We start from the raw sequence: 20858 nt of genomic DNA, 5'->3' as shown, positions 1-20858 counted from the left end.
GTGTGACCCCCTCCCCCCAGACAAAAGCTGCCCTTCTGCCCCGCTGCCCCTCCGCCCTGTGACATATCTGTGTCTAAAGTCTGGTTATCAGAAAATGTGCATATCTGCAACTGACAGGAGCAAACCCTCTTACCAGTGATGAGGCTTCAGATCTTTGACTGAGTTGCATCATCTGCATCCTCTGATGACCGACAATCAATGGTTGGAGATGCTGATGAGTTTTTCCGTATTTCCGTCATCTAAAAACTCTGCTGTCAAACGTATCACCTGCCTGATGCAAAACATTTCAACGCTTTCTTTCTAGAAACCTTTTCATTTTTACACATTACAATCTAAAAGAGAACCTCAAAGTCTTTGAATACACAGTTTGTGGTGCTAAAGTTCACTGCTGACCCCCCTGCATGCAGTCCTTCAACGTTCTGATGATCCAGACCGAGGCGCTTTATGACATCTCTCCTTCTAACCCTTGTGCTATCCTAGGCACTTTAACATTGGGAGTTGGGTCATCTAGACCCACTAGACAGTGCTCTGAACCTTTTTTCTTCAATGAGTTGTGATCTTCACTGGTGTCCATGGATTACATGAAATCTTCCACCTTTATCCAGCTTTGTCATGGTAGGGAGAACACGTCAATGTAAGGGTGGGGGTCATCTAAGATAGCACAAGGGTTAAGGTGTTAAATAAATGACCGATGTGAACCTAACTGCCGACATAGACAAGGAGAGGAGCATTTCAACTACAATTCTCCTCATTCGTGACAGCAGGATCCCTGCAGGAACAGTCCTTCAGACCTGATCCACCTTCACTTTGTCCTTTCAAAATAACGGCACAGAAAACTCAACTCCTAGGAGCACGTCAATGGGGCTGTTCTCTGGTTCATTTATGTCTGTCAGCAGGAGGATTGTAGCTTTGCTGCGTTGCAAAGTGATGTGTTCAAATCCAGGGATTTGTTTTTTATTGGCTCCATTTGTTTTGTGATGCTACTGTAGTTGAGTGTCCTGAATGGATGGAAACCATTTAGCATCACTAAAGGATTCAGCATAGATTATTATAATGAATATTTTTTTACTGATATTATTTGGTTGATTTTTGAGTTAATTTTACTGCAGATTCATAAAAATTTTCTATTATTACCAGTTTATATTTTTTTAGTCCAATTTAATTGATGAATAACAGATTTACAAGCCTTGTCTTTTTTTTAAATAATTGTTTAACATTTCAATATTTTGTTTTAGAATATTTGTGTTTATACATTAGGCTAGAACTTTAATAATCTTTTTGATCAAAATAGTTTTCCGCATTTCTAAAATACCAGAAACTGTTTGTTTGGAAGAAAAATATTGAGTTTTTTGGACATAGAAGTGTCTTTAAAATATTTTTTTAACCTGTCAGGTTGGAAATATTTGCCTAACATTTAATCACCGAAATGTTTGAAAAATTAAAAAAAATTCAGATGTTATATCATCATTCTGTTCCATAATTTAATAGTTTCTACTTTAAGTTATCCACACATAATAGCGTTTGTAATAAATAATCAATGAATCAATTTCTATTCCAACTATCCAATCAGATCGATCTGTCCGGGACAAATTGTAAACTTAATAGACCTATACCATTTAAAAAAAGAAAAATTATTTAAAAATGAAATTAATTGATCATAATAGATTTAAAAATACAATTAGGACTATGTACAGCATTAACATTAGAAATAAATATTCAATCCGTTTATATAACGTAAAAACGATCAAATCCATCACACAAAAGATGACAACAAAAAAGGATCAGTCCATCATTGCAGTGCAAAATGTGGAAGCACTTTGAATTTAGCAAAGACAAGGAATGTGGCAAACGTCACCTGCACTTTTCAGTTCCAGGTATTTCTCTCTGAGTCCCACTGGTTGAGGTTTTGGCTAAACATGTCCTGGAGTCATTTTAGGGAATCGGTCGTATCGACGATCACAAATTATGGTGTGAATCAAATCACTGCTGAAATGAATCGCTGCACCCCTAAAATGTTTGGTAAATTCAAGCAACTCCCAACCCTTAAATCCGTTTTTGTATATTAGTCGTATCTGTGGAGAATCACTGCAGCCCTGAAGAAGAAATATGAAAATAGTAAATCGATCACGGTGCCTGGAAACGGGAAAATCTCTATCATCGGTATTGCCGGACAGATTTATCATTCATTCATTAAATAATTCCACTTCAGACTCATGTTCTGACTTCAAAAGCACTTTTAAAAACACTTTAAATAACAAATAAATGTAAATTATCTCTTTTCATATTAGAAAACCTGAAATGAAATCCTTCAGTAAATCAAGTCAAGTCAGCTTTATTTGTCAATTATACAGTATACACATGATATACAGCACAAATTAAATTCTTTACTCTCAACCCACAGTGGAAACAACCTATAGAAATACCAATAATAACAATAATCTAAATAGGTCAGCACAAAAGCGGTAATGAGATAGTTAAGTGCTAAGAAACCAGAAGCAGAGGAGTGGGTGATGACCGTCTTTGGTTGAGAAGATGTCATGTTAAATGTAAGGGCAATGTTGTGTTTGAAAGGCTATACATTACTTTATAAAATGTAAATATCAAATCCATTCATATTTTTTGGTTTAATATTTCACTATTATTAAAAATGTTGCTTTTCTTTAATTAAATTACTGTAACAATATTTAATCCAATCATAAACTGACTTGATATCTCTTAGTATTTGATGTTAAATAGTTTGAAAGCCACTCAAAACGTTTGAGTGGTTACTACTGTTAAAGCTGCAGACGATTTTACTCCATATTTAGTTTTCTTTAAAAGTTTTCTATCTTAAAACAGTATTTAATCCAGTGGATGAGGGGTGTACGTAGTTTCCATGCGTTGTTAAGATGCGGCGGTTGTCGCTTCTCATCTTGGACGTTTTTGGACAAACCTCATTTCTAGCCGTGAAACCACAGAGAACCTTTGGCGCCAGCAGAGATTTGCTGGAGCTGTGAGGGTTCCTTTGTTACTCTGAACAATCGCTGCAGAGCGATTTCTGCAGAGTCCACAGTGAGGGTTGAACACGCCCCGGCATGCGTTCAGCTTGAGCCCGGTGGCTAATTCTCTATTAATTTGAGATTAACTGACCTGTTCTTCTGAGTGCTGATCTTATGTAAAGGTGCTGGGAGCGTGTCACAGCCTCTGTAATGCTGAAGCGGGAGGCATGTCGGGTGCTTTAGGCCTTCTTATGGTTGGCTTGTCACCTCTGAGTGGCTCAGGAGGGACCTGCTAATTGAGGTCTTAGGAAATGTCACGAGATTCGTCTTGTTTCGGTGTTGGAGAGCCGTCACTAAGCCCTCTCGTGTTGCAACATGAAAAGCCGGGATATCGATTTGTTCTTTTTTTGTTTTTTTTATGTAACCGTTGCTTGATTAAAGCAGCATCTGTCTGAACAACAACAAAGTGACCCAAAAATCACCAAGGATAATAAACACATGTGGTGTCCTTATTGGAGGATGATGTTTGTGGTCTTTGTTTTGCAGGAAGCATGCTGTGCGTACGTCTTGATGGTGACGGCGGTCTACTGGGTGTCTGAGGCCGTTCCTCTGGGGGCGGCCGCCCTGGTCCCGGCCTTTCTCTACCCTCTCTTTGGTGTGCTGAAGTCCAGTGAGGTGAGTGTGTCGGAGCGCCATTCCAGACATTTTCAATCTTTAGAGGCAAAATAACCCGCTGAGGTGGTGGGGATGAAGAACATGTGGAGGGCCGACGGTCTTAATGGAAACCTGTGGCATAAAGCAGGCTTGACTGAGGCTTTTTGTAGTGGTCTCCACCATGTAAACATGCCAAATCGGTCTGTTTGGAAAGGGTCCATGTACTTTTTGGTATTAGCCTTTAGCACTGGGGCGTTTTGAACTACCAAAAGTCTCCAACCATTTACCCAACTAACATAATTCCAATGGATTCTGAAGCTGAGAAAAGCAGCTTTGCCACACTTCTGAGGCACATAGGCAGCACTTTACTAGTTTAAAGTGTTTACGCAATCAAGGTAAACCAACTGATGCTGATGTGGAGAAAAGCAGCTTTGCCGATAGGCGATGTGTGTTGTCTGTCGGCAAAGCTTCTTTTCGGCAACAGAATTCGTTGGAATTGCATAAACGGTCGAAGACTTAAGGTACTTCAAGGAGCATTATCCAGTATTTAAGTGTTAAAAGCAGAAACAAACAAAAAGTAAAGAAACACTGGATTAAAACGATTAAACGAGCAAAAGTAAGGTACTTTTTTCATCCTGTGTGTGAGTAAAAAATGCCATATAAGGTGACCAATATCAGAAAAGTCCACAAGTAGTTTCCTAAATCACTTTGAGGAAATATCCACCATTAACTCTGAGTATTAGATGTGGATCAACAATTTTTTTTAGAAGCTACTAATGAAATGATTTATAAACACATATTCTCTCTGTATCAAGCAAATACAATAAACACGACAAAAAGATGGACAAGAAACTAATTAAAATTTAAGGCAATATTGTTGCCAATTGTAAAATTTGATGGAGATACTGTCATATACTTAAAGTGAAGGACAGAGTGTTTTCTGCTGGCTTTCTGTTGTGATAAACTCTTGTTCCAGTTACTATCCAGCGCTTATGCCAGTGCAATACTTTAATACATTCAATTATTTTATGATACCATTGTCCGGAGAAATACTCAATTCTGATTGGGTGCTGAGTGTGCATTAAGGTCGGTGCACAGTAACGTGACATTGAGCCGCACCACGTAACAAATAGTCTGCTTCTTGTGGGGGGGGGGAACTAAAAAAATACCAATAATAAAGGGTAACGCTTTCTTTTACAGTACAGTACTTACAGTGTACTTAAGTGGTATTTACATGGTACTTATAGTGTAACCACTGGGTACTTTCAGGGTACTTACATGGTACTTTTTATGGAATTTACTGGGTACTTACAGTGTGTTTACATGGTACGTTCTATGGTACTTTACTGGGTACTTACATGGTACTTTTTGTGTCTACTCTGTACTTACATTGTACTTACTGTGTATTTATATGGTACTATTTGGTTCATACCTATGTGGTACATACTGGGTATTTATAATATTCTTACTGGGTATTTACATGTTGTGCAAAGGTGTCTTTTATGGTACTTACCACATGTAAGAACAAGGTAAGTACAAATAAAGTACCTTGACCTTTAGGTCTGCACTCGCTGCACGTTTCATGGTATTTACCATGAATTTACCAAAGAAACTACCCCTTAAGTACAGTGAAACTGTAACTGTAAAATAAAGTCTGCCCTATTTCCACTCAACTACATGGTACTTTCATTACTAAATACCGGGTATGTTCACTTGAATAGTACTTGGTACTTACCCCTTAAGTACAGTGAAACTGTAACTGTAAAAGAAAGTCAGCCCTATTTCCACTCAACTACATGGTACTTTCATTACTAAATACCGGGTATGTTCACTTGAATAGTACTTGGTACTTACCCCTTAAGTACAATGAAACTGTACTGTAAAAGAAAGTCAGACCTATTTCCACTCTATTACATGGTACTTTCATTACTAAATACCGGGTATGTTCACTTGAATAGTACTTGGTACTTACCCCTTAAGTACAATGAAACTGTACTGTAAAAGAAAGTCAGACCTATTTCCACTCTATTACATGGTACTTTCAGTAGTAAATGCCACTTATTACCTTCCCGTACAGTGTACATGAACACACTTGGTCTTCTGACCTCACCACATGAGACAATGCTAACCTGTTGGTAAGGGTAAAGTAACTACATTGTAAAAAAAATATACTGGCCTGATTACTTCTTGTAACATGAGGCAATTTTAAAGAGAAACAAGACAGCTGTGAAAACAACAATCTTTAATATGATACATGTCTGCAGCATACAAAGTGTCATCACAATGAAATAGGTTTTAAGTACAAAACAGTACAAAGGAGCATTCCAAAAAACACATTATTGGCCTGAGGGTCGTGCTTTTTGTCCAGTTTGGTAAAGGTGCAGGACTTCTTCAGGGTTTGTAACTGCAAGAAAATTCACAATATGAGCTCAAGTGAACATAAAAAGCATAACGACTTTGATGAAATACAAAATAAATTTTACTTATTTAATCATTTCTGTAATGAGTTTGATAAATCTCTATGAATTTTTTTATCGCTTTGACTGTAATGCTTGAAATTAATCAAGTACTATCCTCATTTAAAAACATGATAATAAATTATTCAAAACTTAACTTTTTTTTAAATATTGTTCTAAAAATGAACTTTTTTAAATATATATTATATAATGTCAGGAAAATATGTAAAACAACAAGGCTAAATAATTAGTTTTAATACTAAAAAACCCCCGAGTGTGTGTTTTTGTTAAGTATGCCAGGGGAGGTAAAGTTGCAAATTCCCAGCACACTTGAATGCAGCACAACTACCCCCAAAGTGAACGTGCAGATTAATCCGGAGAGCCTCGAGGCGTGCGCAACAGTTTGAATTTCTCTTCATCTGGCAGGTAAGCCAGTGTTTTTTTTTTTTTTTTTAAATATTGGATAAATTACATGTAAATATTTAAACTGATCAAACTTTATAAAGAAGCTAACCTCGTGATTTCAAGCCGCTATCTCTGTGTTTGAAACATGACGTAAGAGCATGTCTACCTTACTGCAATAATTTCAGTTATTTCATGTATACATTTTCAAAGTTTGTAATGAAAATCTACAAACATTTTTGTTACTTACCAGGAGAGAGGCACCTGTAAAACAAGCACGTAGCCTAAATGATAAAGTCTGTTGTTCTGTGCTCGTTTGACTGAGCGCACGTCTTTCTGGGAAAATCAAAGAAAGGCGTTTATTTAAAATAATGATGACGTACTTCCGTCTTTTTACCGCTTTAGATCAGCTATGGTGAAGAAGACATCCCAGACGAATCCGTGAAGCCACAGGAGAGTAAGCTAAAGTAAGCTAAATCCACCAAGTGGACATATTATTTACATTAATGAAGAGTTTAAATGCCGTTTCCCCATTTTCTTTTCTTTCGCCGTTTTTATTTTATTTTTATTTATTTATTTATTTTCAAATATGATAGAGACAACAATACCACCCAACAGTGAATGTAAATGTTTGAAAATTAAAACATATTTTTGTGAATAACTGTGTTGAATTTGAAATTGCCTATTTATTTATTTTTTCCTTTTCTTTTACACTGCCATGTTTTTCATGCTAATGCAAATTGTAGGTGCGAATAATATTTATAAAGAATAAATACACACAGCAATTGCCAATTAAAACATTGCTTTTGTCATTCTTTGTCTAAACAAATTTGATTTTTTATGGCAATTTTGATTTTTTTTCTTTGATTTCTTTTTTGTTGTTCTTGTTTATGTAACTAAAATATAAAGTTGTGAGTAATTTATTGTCATGTTCATAAATGAGGATAATTGATTAATTTCAAGCATTACAGTCAAAGCTATAAAGAATTCACAGAAATGTATCAAACTCATTACAGAAATGATTAAATAAGTACAATTTATTTTGTATTTCATCAAAGTCGTTATGCTTTTTATGTTCACTTGAGCTCATATTGTGAATTTTCTTGCAGTTACAAACCCTGAAGAAGTCCTGCACCGTTACCAAACTCTGCTGAAGAAATTTTGACGGACAAAAAGCACGACCCTCAGGCCAATAATGTGTTTTTTGGAATGCTCCTTTGTACTGTTTTGTACTTAAAACCTATTTCATGGTGATGAGACTTTGTATGCTGCAGACATGTATCATATTAAAGATTGTTGTTTTCACTGCTGTCTTGTTTCTCTTTAAACTTGCCTCATGTTACAAGAAGTAATCAGGCCAGAATATGTTTTTACAATGTAGTTACTTTACCCTTACCAACAGGTTAGCATTGTCTCATTTGGTGAGGTCAGAAGACCAAGTGTGTATGTACACTGCACAGGAAGGTAATACGTGTACATACCCAGCATTTACTACTGAAAGTACCATGTAATAGAGTGGAAATAGGTCTGACTTTCTTTTACAGTTACAGTTTCAGTGTACTTAAGGGGTAAGTACCAAGTACTATTCAAGTGAACATACCCAGTATTTAGTAATGAAAGTACCATGTAGTTGAGTGGAAATAGGGCTGACTTTCTTTTACAGTTACAGTTTCACTGTACTTAAGGGGTAGTTTCTTTGGTAAATTCATGGTAAATACCATGAAACGTGCAGCGAGTGCAGACCTAAAGGTCAAGGTACTTTATTTGTACTTACCTTGTTCTTACATGTGGTAAGTACCATAAAAGACACCTTTGCACAACATGTAAATACCCAGTAAGAATATTATAAATACCCAGTATGTACCACATAGGTATGAACCAAATAGTACCATATAAATACACAGTAAGTACCATGTAAGTACAGAGTAGACACAAAAAGTACCATGTAAGTACCCAGTAAAGTCCCATAGAAAGTACCATGTAAACAAACTGTAAGTACCCAGTAAATTCCATAAAAAAGAACCATGTAAGTACCCTGAAAGTACCCAGTAGTTACACTATAAGTACCATGTAAATACCACTTAAGTACACTGTAAGTACTTTACTGTAAAAGAAAGCGTTACCTAATAAAGTACCAAAACCTGATTGAGTTTTTATTTCTTTTGTAAGTTAATTGCCGAGTCGAATGAGCAGTAATCAGCATGTTAGTAACTTCAGTGAAATCGTGTCTGTGTTTTTCCAAAGCTATAATTTATCCAAACACCACTGATGGGTGCTGTGGACTACAGGCAAATGGAATGTTTTGATTTTGTTTTTTGTTGTTGTTTTTTGGTCGAACTACAATACAGACCAAAAGTTTGGACACACCTTCCCATTCAAATGAATGGAAAGGTGTGTCCAAATCTTTGGTCTGTGCTGTATTTCCAGTTTACTTTCAAAAGTAAAAAAAAGTACTCAGATCAGAAAGTAGTACAGATGGATTTATTGTGTTCTACCAAGTAAAAGAAAAAGTGTTAACTTATTGTTTTGAGAACATTTTCAGAAAACACCATTGATTAAAGCTGTGAAATATTACATGTAAACGTTCTCTTTCGAAGTGTCACAGGCTCACAATGTTCCTTAAAGACGAGAGATTTTCAAAATAAAGCACTCCTTCAAAAGACTTTTCATCTATTAGGTAATTTATGGAGTCATTGCTGAAGCTCTTTGTAAACGTTTTTGCCAAAGTCTAAACTTATTCCACCTGTTCTTGTTTGGATTGGACGACTGAGGTCTGGGGAAGCAGACCTGTTGGTAGTTCAGGGTTGTGTGGATGAAGCTCCTGCTGACGGCCGGCCACGTCACTCTGCTGTGGCGTGGCAAACATTAGTGGTAAACTAGTCAACGCTGTTGTGTCGGGCACTCTGGCATGAACAGTGGTGCCTGATGGGAGTCAGAGCTGCGGTGCAGACGAATATGCTCTGTACTTTACACTCATGTCTTAATGGAGTGTTCATGCCCCCCTTTCCTAACATATGCTCAACTGTTGTTGACTTTCAGTGTCGTTTCTCCTCTTTATGTTTGCTTTTTATTTATTTCTGTAAAACTTTTCCCTCAAATTTCCAGCTTTCTTTTCCATTGGCTCAAGAACTTACTAGAAATGAACAATAAAAAAACTCATAAAATTAGGTTTAATCTCAAAATCAAAGGGGGTCATACATATATCATTCGTTACACTTACACTTTTGTTTATATATAGAAATATATAACAAAGCCATAATTATAACAATAAATCTGTTTCAGCTTCAGTTGATAGACGGGACCATTTTAAGAATAGGTTTTAGTCACAGGATTGAGACAGTGTCGAATAAAATACTTATGGGAGGGAGATCCAACCAATAGTAAGGACAGCAAAAAAGTTTTGTCGTTTTTTTTCAATTTTATTTTGTGGTAATTTGCCAACAATGTAACATAATTTAAGGAAGATGTCATGATCAGATCAAGGCAGACCCAGATGCTGCAACCCGGAAGGAAGAGGCAGGTAGGTGGAAAGGTAAGTAACTGGTTTTATTTTGAAGGAGCCAGCGGATCCAGGAGGAGAGAGCAGCGTGGAGCTTGACAGCGGCTCGTAGACCAAGGTGAGCACGGAGATCTGTGCAGCGGCGTGACCGGAGCTCACGGCAGTGGCGTGAATGGAGTTCTTGACGGTGGCATGGCTGGAGTTCTTGACGGTTGCGTGGCTGGAGTTCTTGAAGAGCGAGAGGGATTCAGCTTCTGCTCGCGGCGGATGAGGACTCAGGTGACTCTCGTGGTAAAGGCAGACCATCAGGTTTAACGGCTGGGGAAGAATGCTTGAGATGAGTCTCCTTAAGTAGCAGGTGTGTTGATGAGGTGATGAGTCACAGATGAGTCTGGAGCAGAGCTGGGAGGGGGAGGAGTCTGACAGGCCACCATGACAGTACCCCCCCCCCCCCCCCCTTAACGACCACATCCAGGAGGTCCAGGACGTCGATCCGGGTGAGCACGGTAAAAATCGGCGATGAGGGAAGGGTCGAGGATGAAGGAACGGGAGACCCATGAGCGTTCCTCAGGTCCGCACCCTTCCCAATCCACCAGGTACTGAAAACCCCGGCCACGGCGGCGAACGTCCAAAATCCTGGAGACCGTTAACGCCGGAGCGCCGTCGATGACCCGGGTGGGCGGTGGGGAGACGGAAGGCGGGCAGAAAGGGCTGTCCAGAAAAGGCTTAATTTGAGAAATGTGGAAAGATGGATGTACCTTAAGGGCCGCAGGCAGACGGAGACGAACGCAGGTGGGATTAATAAATTTCTCGATGACGTAGGGCCCGATGTACCGGGGCGACAGTTTGCGGGACGAGGATTGAATGGGGATGTTCTTGGCTGACAGCCACACCTTCTGCCCAACCTGGTACACGGGACCTTCCACCCTGTGCCTGTTGGCCATGCGACAATTGGCATCTTTGGTACGTAGGAGCGCCTCACGGGTTTGGGTCCAAATGCGCTGGCAGCGCTGAAGGTGCTCCTGGACGGAGGGAACGGCAAGGTCGAGCTCCTGCGAGGGAAACAGAGGGGGAGAGTAGCCCAGCGAGGCTTCAAAGGGGGAAATGCCCGTGGCTGTGGAGGGGTGAGAGTTGTGGGCATACTCGATCCAGACTAAGAACTCTGACCAGTCGGATTGATTCTGGGCAGCGAGACAACGGAGGCCAGCTTCGAGTTCTTGATTGGCACGTTCAGCCTGTCCATTAGACTGCGGGTGGTAACCTGAGGACAGGCTGACGGAAGCACCAAGTGCAGTACAGAAGGTCCTCCATACCTGTGATATGAATTGAGGTCCTCTGTCAGACACAATGTCGGCAGGGATGCCATGATGGCGGAATACATGGTTGACAAGGATCTTGGCGGTCTCTGTGGCCGAGGGAAGCTGCGGAAGGGGAATGAAGTGAACCGCTTTAGAAAATCTGTCAACAACTGTGAGGATTACAGTATTACCCTGAGAAGGGGGTAACCCCGTGACGAAGTCTACAGCAAGGTGGGACCAAGGACGGTGAGGAGTGGGCAAGGGATGGAGGAACCCAGCAGGTGGAGAGTTGCCGGACTTAGACCGAGCGCAGATGGTGCAGGCGCCGATAAACTCCCGAACATCCTTGTCCATTTTGGGCCAAAAGAATCTCTTGCGGAGGAGAGAAAGAGTCCTATGCACTCCCCCGTGGCAGGCGATACGGGAACTGTGTCCCCAGGCAATGACGTCAGACCTGAGGGACGTGGGGACAAACAGAGTGCCGTCAGGACAGGGGGTGTCACAGTTCTCCTCACCTTGGGCATTTCTGACGCGGGTTTCGATGTCCCAGGTTAGATTGCCAACGATGCAGGTAGCAGGAATGATGGAAACAGGAGGCAAAGCATCATCAGGGCTGAACTTTCTGGAGAGGGCATCAGGCTTGGTATTGCGGCTTCCGGGTCTGTAAGTTATCGTGAAGTTAAAGCGATCAAAAAAGAGACACCACCGGGCTTGACGGGAGTTTAGTCTTTTGGCTGTGCGTAAATAAGCCAAATTCTTATGGTCTGTCCAGACAATGAATGGGTGAGTTGCTCCCTCCAGCCAGTGACGCCACTCCTCCAGTACCAATTTAATGGCTAGCAGTTCCCGATTTCCAACGTCGTAGTTACGTTCAGCCGGGGATAATTTGCGGGAGTAGTAGGCGCAAGGTTTTATTTTGCCGGAGGTTTCCTCACGTTGGGAGAGGACGGCTCCTACCCCAGTGTCTGAGGCATCGACTTCGACGATGAATTGCTTGGTGGCGTCAGGTTGGATGAGAATCGGAGCAGAGATGAACCGAGATTTTAAATTAATTGTCAAAGGCTTCTTGGGCTTGAGTGCTCCAGGTAAAGGGCTTGGAGACTGAGGTGAGCTGAGTGAGGGGAGCGGCTATGGTGCTGTAGTTACGGATAAAACGGCGGTAGAAATTAGCGAAACCCAGGAACTGTTGTAGTTTTTTTACGGGTGGTAGGAGGTTCCCACTGGGAAACGGCTTCGAGCTTGGCCGGGTCGGGGCGAATCTGACCGGCTTCGAAAATGTACCCCAAAAACTGGATCGAAGTAGCATGGAATTGACATTTCTCTGCCTTAACGTAAAGTTGATTCTCTAGAAACCTGGATAAGACGAGACGAACATGATTTTTCGTGTTGAATAGGATCACGGGAAAAAATGAGTACGTCGTCGAGATAGACAAACACGAACCGGTTAAGGAAATCGCGGAGGACATCATTGACAAGTCTCTGAAACACGGCGGGGGCGTTAGTAAGGCCGAAAGGCATCACTAGGTATTCGTAGTGGCCAATGGGTGTGTTAAATGCCGTCTTCCACTCATCGCCCTCCCTGATGCGTACTAGGTGATAGGCGTTTCGAAGGTCTAATTTTGAGAAGACCTGGGCCCCCTGGACCGAGTCAAAAACCGAACTGATGAGGGGAAGAGCGTACTTGTCTTTGATGGTTATTTGGTTAAGTTCACGATAATTAATGCAAGGGCGGAGGGTTTTATCCTTCTTTTCAACAAAGAAGAAACCAGCGCCTACTGGAGACGAAGAGGGGCGAATTTGGCCAAAGGAGAGAGCTTCATGAATATAGGTTTCCATGGCAGTTTTCTCAGGACCGGAGAGGTTGTATAAGTGGCCCTTGGGGAGCGTAGCGCCAGGAAGTAGTTCTATGGCGCAATCATAGGGACGATGTGGTGGTAACGAACCAGCCTTACTCTTACTGAAAACTGCTTTGTATTTGTGGTAACAAGAGGGGACGGATGATAAATCGATGTCCTCGAGCTGAGGAATAATAGCTGGAGGAACGGGTGGAATAGCTGATTGAAGACAGTTAGCCAGACAAAACCCACTCCAATTGGAAATGCGTCGCCTAGCCCAGTCAAACTGAGGGTTGTGGATCTGAAGCCACGAATAACCCACAACAACAGGACTGTGAGGGGATGTGGTGACGAAAAACCGAATAAACTCATGATGGTTACCGGAAGTGATGAGTAACACGGGTCTTGTGCAGTGAGTGATGCACGAGAGATGTTGACCCCCCAACCCAGCGGCATTGATGGGATTGTCGAGGGGCTCTATAGGGAGAGAGAGACGGGAAACCAAAGACTGATCAATAAGGCTTTGCTCAGCACCAGAGTCTATGAGGGCATGAAAATCAGAACACTTAGACTGGAAACATAGCTTGACAGGAATATAACAAAAGTTATTTCGGGTTGAAACAACTGACTTATTCCCCGGTGGCCTGTCTTTTATTGGGGGGGTTCGGGAGTTTAAACGAAGTGAACACTGGGAGACTTGGTGACCTTGACCCCCACAGTAAAAACATAGCCCTTCTTCACGACTTTTGCTACGTTCTTCAGCTGAGAGGCGTGAGAGACCGACCTGCATTGGTTCATCAAGGTTTTTACGTAGAAAACTCAATGGTGGAGGTTCTAGAGTGGGCTGCGGTGTAGAACTGACCATAGTGGTCTTACGTACAGGATGCGGGCATTCATGTTGGCGTTCTTTAAGTCGGATGTCAAAGCGTAGGGCGGAGGCCACAAGTTCCTCGAAAGAGGAGGCTTCTGGCTGGGTACATAAATTATCTTTTATGGTTTCATTGAGTGATTGGTAAAACACCCCCCGCAAGGCAGGATCAGTCCAGCCTGCCTCCACCGCCAGGATGCGAAAATCTACAACATGGTCGCTGACTGACCGGTTGCGTTGTTGGAGACTGAGAAGTCGCCTGGTGGCTTCTTCTTGCTTGCGAGGTTGGTCGAACACGAGTCTGAACTCGTCGATGAAGCGTTTGAATGGCAAACGAGTTATGTGGTTGGCGGCGAGGAAGGCTTGGGCCCACTGGAGCGCCTTACTCCTCAGGGAGTTAACGATCATTGTAATCTTGCTATGATCTGTGTGATAATATCTGGGAGCCTGCTGAAATAATAGTTGACATTGTAGCAGAAAACCCCCACAATTTTCTACATTACCAAAAAATGGTTCTGGCTGGAGACGGTAGTTTTCCGGGTTAGCGGTGGAAGCAGTAGGTTCCAGGTTGACTGAAGGTGGAGCAGGGCCAGGCGCTGCGGAACCAGAAAATTGTCCAGTTAATTCCAATAAAGTTTGTGTCAAACCATCGAGGCGGTGAAAAAGGTCTTGTTGAGCTGATGCCATTTTGGAAAGGGCGTCGGCTTGGCGTCCCAGCATAATGCCTTGATGATTTACGGCCAAACGGAGTCCTTCCGGGTCAGCTGGGTCGAGGTCTTGGCCAGTCCGTTCTGTCATGATCAGATCAAGGCAGACCCAGATGCTGCAACCCGGAAGGAAGAGGCAGGTAGGTGGAAAGGTAAGTAACTGGTTTTATTTTGAAGGAGCCAGCGGATCCAGGAGGAGAGAGCAGCGTGGAGCTTGACAGCGGCTCGTAGACCAAGGTGAGCACGGAGATCTGTGCAGCGGCGTGACCGGAGCTCACGGCAGTGGCGTGAATGGAGTTCTTGACGGTGGCATGGCTGGAGTGCTCGCGGCGGATGAGGACTCAGGTGACTCTCGTGGTAAAGGCAGACCATCAGGTTTAACGGACTGGCGAAGAATGCTTGAGATGAGTCTCCTTAAGTAGCAGGTGCGTTGATGAGGTGATGAGTCACAGATGAGTCTGGAGCAGAGCTGGGAGGGGGAGGAGTCTGACAGGCCACCATGACAAAGAACTACATTACCCAGAAGACCCCAGTGCTTCTAATTACGCTGTCTTTTACTGGAATTTGAAGTGCAGCGATGGAGGGGGCTGCCATCAATGACGAGTTTGATGAAGGGAAAACTGCTATCTAGCAAAAAGGAAAACTAAATAAGGCACTTTAATGAAGTTCAAAGAGCTTGTAGGCATCTGATTGGTCAGTTAATACCTTGCATAACTTGTGATTAAGAAAAAATGTAAAAAAACAAAAATTGGATTAGAAAGAAGATGTCAAGAAGAAGGTATCAGAGTAAGAATGGTTACTCTGACGAATAAAATGACGAGTAATAACTGTCTATTTCTCAATAATAGTCTACGGGATTTTGGCGTCTTGAAACCAGCGGGTACTTCCTGTTTGAAAACATGAGAGGGGAGGGGTTGAGCTGTCCATTGTTTTTACAGTCTATGCTCCAAATGGACTACGAGATCAGCCTCAGCCTTTTACTGTTGAGACTAAACTCACTCAAGTCTTCCTAAAATGTTTTCTATAAGTTATCTTTTATCAGCAGACAGTAATAACTTACTTGTAGAAAGTCACGTCATCGTTTTTCCAGCTCTGTTTGTGAAATTGTAGCACCGCCGTGAGCCAGCATCTCAACCGTCCCAATATGGCGTCCGACTTTGCTTACGCAACAAGCTAGCGTGGCGACTCTAGCCTATGTAACACATAAAATAAAACAGTCGTGGTGGACCTCGAACTGCATTCAGGCTGTCAAAAAATCTGCCCGAAGTGGCGTTGGGGAGATGACGCGGTCTTTGAAGAGTGATGTCGTTTATTCAGGCAATGGCCTATAGGGAGAGAGTAGGATTTACCTCCAAAAAGAATGAGACTTGATGAACTTGCACTTAAGTACAAAATATGCACAATTTAGAAAAAAAATCACTAATTTAAGATTCAATCTTTGTAATATTTGTTTTTCACAAATACTTTTTTATATTTATTTCCTTTTAATGCAAGTTTTTAGACTTTCTAGTTGACTTTGTTTAGTGTTTTGACCTCGTAAAGACTTTTTGCTTTTCTATAGTGCCTGTTCATTGCTGATGAATTGAAACAATGGTAACACATTTCACAGAAACACTCATTTTGTATCAGGAAGATATACATTTACCTTCATTCACTGTTTTGTGTTATATTAAATAAACACTGTTGCTCATAAAGGAGTAGGTTTCTGAGATAATTTGCAAATATTTCAGAGGAAAAGGTTAGAGATAAATGCATTTAACTTTGATGCTCAAGTGTTTTTACAAAATAAGAGTCAAGTTAAAAAAAATTGGGTAACTTGCATGTGAAATAAAATACAAATTGAAACGGTGAACCTCCACACAATATGTAAATCTCATGTACAAAAATCCATCTTTTTGTTTTGTTGTGGTAAAAGATTTGGGTTTTATCTCATAATAAATTATGAGATGTTGTTTTTAGCTTTTCAATTAAAAGTTAAGCTATCAGAACTACAAATTAAATTTGTTGTTTTTTAAGTTCCTAGAATACATTTAATTTAAAAACTAGAGCATATGTGATCCCTATTGAACATGTTCATCTTTAACTAAGTCAAGACAGAAGCAAATAGTGGAGATTTTAAAATATTTTTGTAGAAAAAAAAATGTAAGAAAATATATCAAAGTATTTATATTAAAAAAATATTATTGGCAAAATCTCATTAAGCATAAATAATATATTCTACAAGTATTTTTAACAGCATATTATGTCAAATCATAATTCTTATTTATACAGATTTTTAGGTCTTTTTCTATTCGTTAGAAAATAGTTTAGTTATTCAAACCGATTTGTAAAAATATTTAAAACTAGTCACAAAAGTTGTTAATAGCAGTGATTTGTTCATTTAGAACTAATTCTGTTCCTTTGGGTTTTATATCATTACAACAACAAAAAGTCCAACCTATGTGTTCATTAGGACGGGTTTAACGGCCAAACATGGAAGCTTTCAGGTCCTCTTGTTCCTGTACATACAGTCTGTGGAGCAGAGCTCTGCATGCACATGTAAACGCAAGTAAATCCAGATCAGCTTGATTCAGAGAGAAAGGACTCTTTGTTTTCTTCTTCTGCACTGAGCTCCCAGAATGCATTTCTACTAGCATGAGTTTTCTCCAGCAACGATTAAAAGTGTAGACTTCAGGTGTTTATGTGACATTTCCAAACTACTCAGCGGTAAGACGACATGCACTGTGGCCCCTGTTTACAAAGTCATATGGGGGGGGGGGCTGTAATTCAGCTGTTTCTCTGCATTTTGTGGTTAAATCTGGAGCTTCTTCTGCAACAGAAAGTTATGTTTGAATCCCGTCTACCTCAAAAGTTATCCTGGCTGTATCTACATTGATAATATTGGAGCTATTTGCTTTATGCAAAAAGGCAAATACTCTCAACACTCAATTGATGCAGCAAAATGTATTTATTTTTTAAAACTAAAACGTTTTTTGTCTTTAGCTTGTGTTTGGTACAATTTTTCCGAACATAAAATAATTCTTGTAATTTTTGTTGCCATATTTATGTCTTTTATTTTGATACGAACGGACAATCTTTGTAATAATGTTGAACTTACGTTGTTAAGTAATATATTTTGGGTTGCCCAGGGGTCTGTGCTCCTCCCCCTTAGCAAGAAGGCTCTGGTTCCAATCCCATTACAGGTTTTACCAGGAACTCCGGTTTCCCGCCACCGTCCAAAAACTTGCTTTGTCGGTTCATTGGTGATTATATGAGTGAGCCTATGATTGTGTGGCCCTGAAACAGACTGGGGACCTGTTCAAGGTGTACATATCTACTCTGAATACTTGAAGTACTGAAATGTAATATTGTTTAGACCAGGGGTCTGAAGGCTTTAATGAAATCTTAAACCTTTAAAACAAACAATTGGGCCAGTTTTGCACAGAACAAAACCCAGCAGGAGCCTCACATTTATACACTTTATTCGTTTTTTGTGGCCATTTAGCCATTCATTTATAAAATGTAGATTTTAAATATCAACAGAAATGTAACTTTACCAGTTATATTTTTCTTTCTTTTCCTTTTGAAAGTAAAACAAACAAAAAAAGTTTCTTTCAAATTTCTTTTCAAGTTTCTTCAAAAATGTATCCTGCTGAAGTTAAGGTCAAACATGGTATTTTCTGTCAGGATTTTGGTTCCTTCTTTTCCTCATTTTAATATATAAACATGACAACATTGTGGAATCCATTTTTTTTCGGTTAATCTATGCGTGTAAATGCAATTAAAGACTTTGCTAGCAGAGCTTATTCTAATGAGAATCCACCAAAAAACGTAATAAACCTAAACAAATTAACCACAGCGACAAACCTATTATGTGTTCACATTTTAAGAATTTTCTTCTGAGCCAAAGAGCCACAGGGGAGGAATAAAAGAGCCACATGCGACTCTATAGCTTCAGGTTGCAGAGACTTTTGACTCAAGCCATACGTTCTGTTTTTGGTCTTTTTGTGTCTGTGATCAGCAGCAGGGGTTGTTGTTGCTTTGGGCTTATTTAAAGTCCCACTCCGATCATCTTTTGATCCATTTTCTAAGCGGTGGTCTATTACGGTGATGCTGTTTTTAACCCAAATCAAACAACCTGCGCCGTTTTCTAAGATATAGTTTCAGCAGAGCGGCAGGAGTTTGTTAAAATTTCACCTTTGATTAGTGAGCGGGAGTGTGATATTGTCCCACTGCAATATTGAAACTATCCAGCCCAACAGGTTTTATCCAGACGGCAGGCCATCATGAGAAAACGCCTGAAACAGTTTTCATTGAAGTGGGTCTGTCACCCTCTTGGGGCGAAGGAGAGGAAAGGAGAATCTCTGTCTCTCATTCCTGATCAGAGAACATTATCAGTTTTGTGTCTTCATTCTGTAATGGTTCAAACTTCCTGTATGTGTTCAGGTGGCTGCAGAATACTGCAAGGACACCACTCTGCTGCTGATGGGAGTCATCTGCTTGGCAGCGTCCATAGAGAAGTGGAACCTGCACAAACGCATCGCCCTGCGCATGGTGATGATCGCAGGAGCAAAGCCGGGCATGTGAGCATCCCACACACAAACGGCAGAATTGAGCACTCCACTGAGATTAAAGCCTTTGTTGGTTTTTCTTCATCCATCAGGTTGGTGCTGGGCTTCATGTGCTGCACTGTGTTTCTGTCCATGTGGCTCAGCAACACATCCACCACCGCCATGGTGATGCCCATAGCAGAGGCTGTCCTTCAACAGCTGATCTGCACCGGTCTGGCCGACGGCCACGAAGACTCTGAAACCATGGACGCCCCAGAGGAAGACAGCGGTACGTCCACGCTCTGGACCTTGAACCGTCTCTGAGATCTGCTGGTTCCATCTCTGCTGTTGTTAAAGTGAGAACTGATGTTTTTGTAGTTGTGTCAAGCAAAGAAGAGAACCTGGACAAGAACCAGTTGGAGCTGTTCTATCAAAATGACAGGTATGTACAGAGATCACATCATATCATACCATCTGCCTTTATGCTTCCTAGTTTTCTCATTTGCTTCCATAAGTTTTTAATGTGTAGCACACATTTGTTCACATGTTTAAGTAACTTTTTTGAAGTATGATTTTTTTTTTTTTTTTCGTTCCCAAAAGGAATGTATCTACCGTGCTATAAGGCACACTGGATTACAAGGCGGGTCGTCAATGAATGGTCTATTTTCGGTATTATGTCATATATAAGGCAGACAAGGTGTATTAAGGGAGACAAAAGAGTCAGAGATAAATTTGTCAGTCGGTCACAGTAAATCTAGGGCCGTGCCAAATTCATAGTGCACTGTATAGTGCATTTGCCATTTTGTAGTGCTGTCCAAATTCACAATTGAGCGCCCTAGAAATTTCCAAAAAGTTTTTCGAAAAACCAGTGTGCATCAATGCTCACTACATGCTCACCATCAACGTTTTCATCATCAGAACACAGTGGATATATAGATAGTCATAAAAAGCTCATATTAAACAAGTTTTTACTTTGACGTAACTGATGACATAATATTTGACGTTTAAAAAACCAAAATTAGTGATCACGACTTCCAAAAAGCTTTCAGATATTCCCGCACTATATACACTGACCACATACACACAATAACCAGTTCTCTGAAATATTGTTCACAAATCTGTCTAAATCTGTGATAGTGAGCACTTCTCCTTTGCCAAGACAATCCATCCCACCTCACAGGTGTGCCATATCAAGATGCTGATTGGACAGCATGATTATTGCACAGGTGTGCCTTAGACTGGCCACAAGAAAAGGCACGTCAAGTCCGCGGCAGAGGACCACTCCAGCCCACTGAAGTGTTTATTGAGGCATAGATCGCCCCGAGTGTCTCCTCCTGCTGCCGGTTCCGTAGTTCCCGCCCCATGAATACGAACACTGCTTCCCATTAAGGAAGCACCCGAAGGGATTCTGTTGCATAATTAAAAATAAAAGTCAAAACCAGAAATGCTTTTTCATTTTCAAAATGAAATTGCTTCGGAGTTTTAAGTACCTTCTTGGCTTATGTTCTAAGCACATATTAGCCTAATGCTAACCCGTCTTTCAGGTCCTCCTTGCAGTGAAGGAAAAAACACTGACCGCACGGATTAAAAAAAATATGAGTGAGCAGACCCTTAATAATAATCATAACACTA

The 20858-nt window shown here is 40.8% G+C and overlaps 1 protein-coding gene across 1 annotated transcript in view; it reads left to right on the top strand.

Moving 5' to 3' along the window:
* The window catches only part of slc13a4 (solute carrier family 13 member 4), a 63169-nt gene that overhangs the window by 13384 nt on the left and 28927 nt on the right, over positions 1-20858 (top strand). Inside the window, exons 4-7 of the mRNA XM_023952358.1 lie at positions 3525-3653; positions 19123-19259; positions 19340-19515; positions 19605-19668. Of these exons, the coding sequence (XP_023808126.1) occupies positions 3525-3653; positions 19123-19259; positions 19340-19515; positions 19605-19668 (506 nt within the window). The remainder of the gene's footprint in view (positions 1-3524; positions 3654-19122; positions 19260-19339; positions 19516-19604; positions 19669-20858) is intronic.

The sequence above is a fragment of the Oryzias latipes genome, chromosome 23 (genome assembly GCF_002234675.1).
Source record: "Oryzias latipes chromosome 23, ASM223467v1".
Classification (NCBI taxonomy): Eukaryota; Metazoa; Chordata; class Actinopteri; order Beloniformes; family Adrianichthyidae; genus Oryzias; species Oryzias latipes.
The sequence above is the reverse complement of the archived record's forward strand: the minus strand, read 5'-3'. Positions and strand labels throughout refer to the sequence as shown.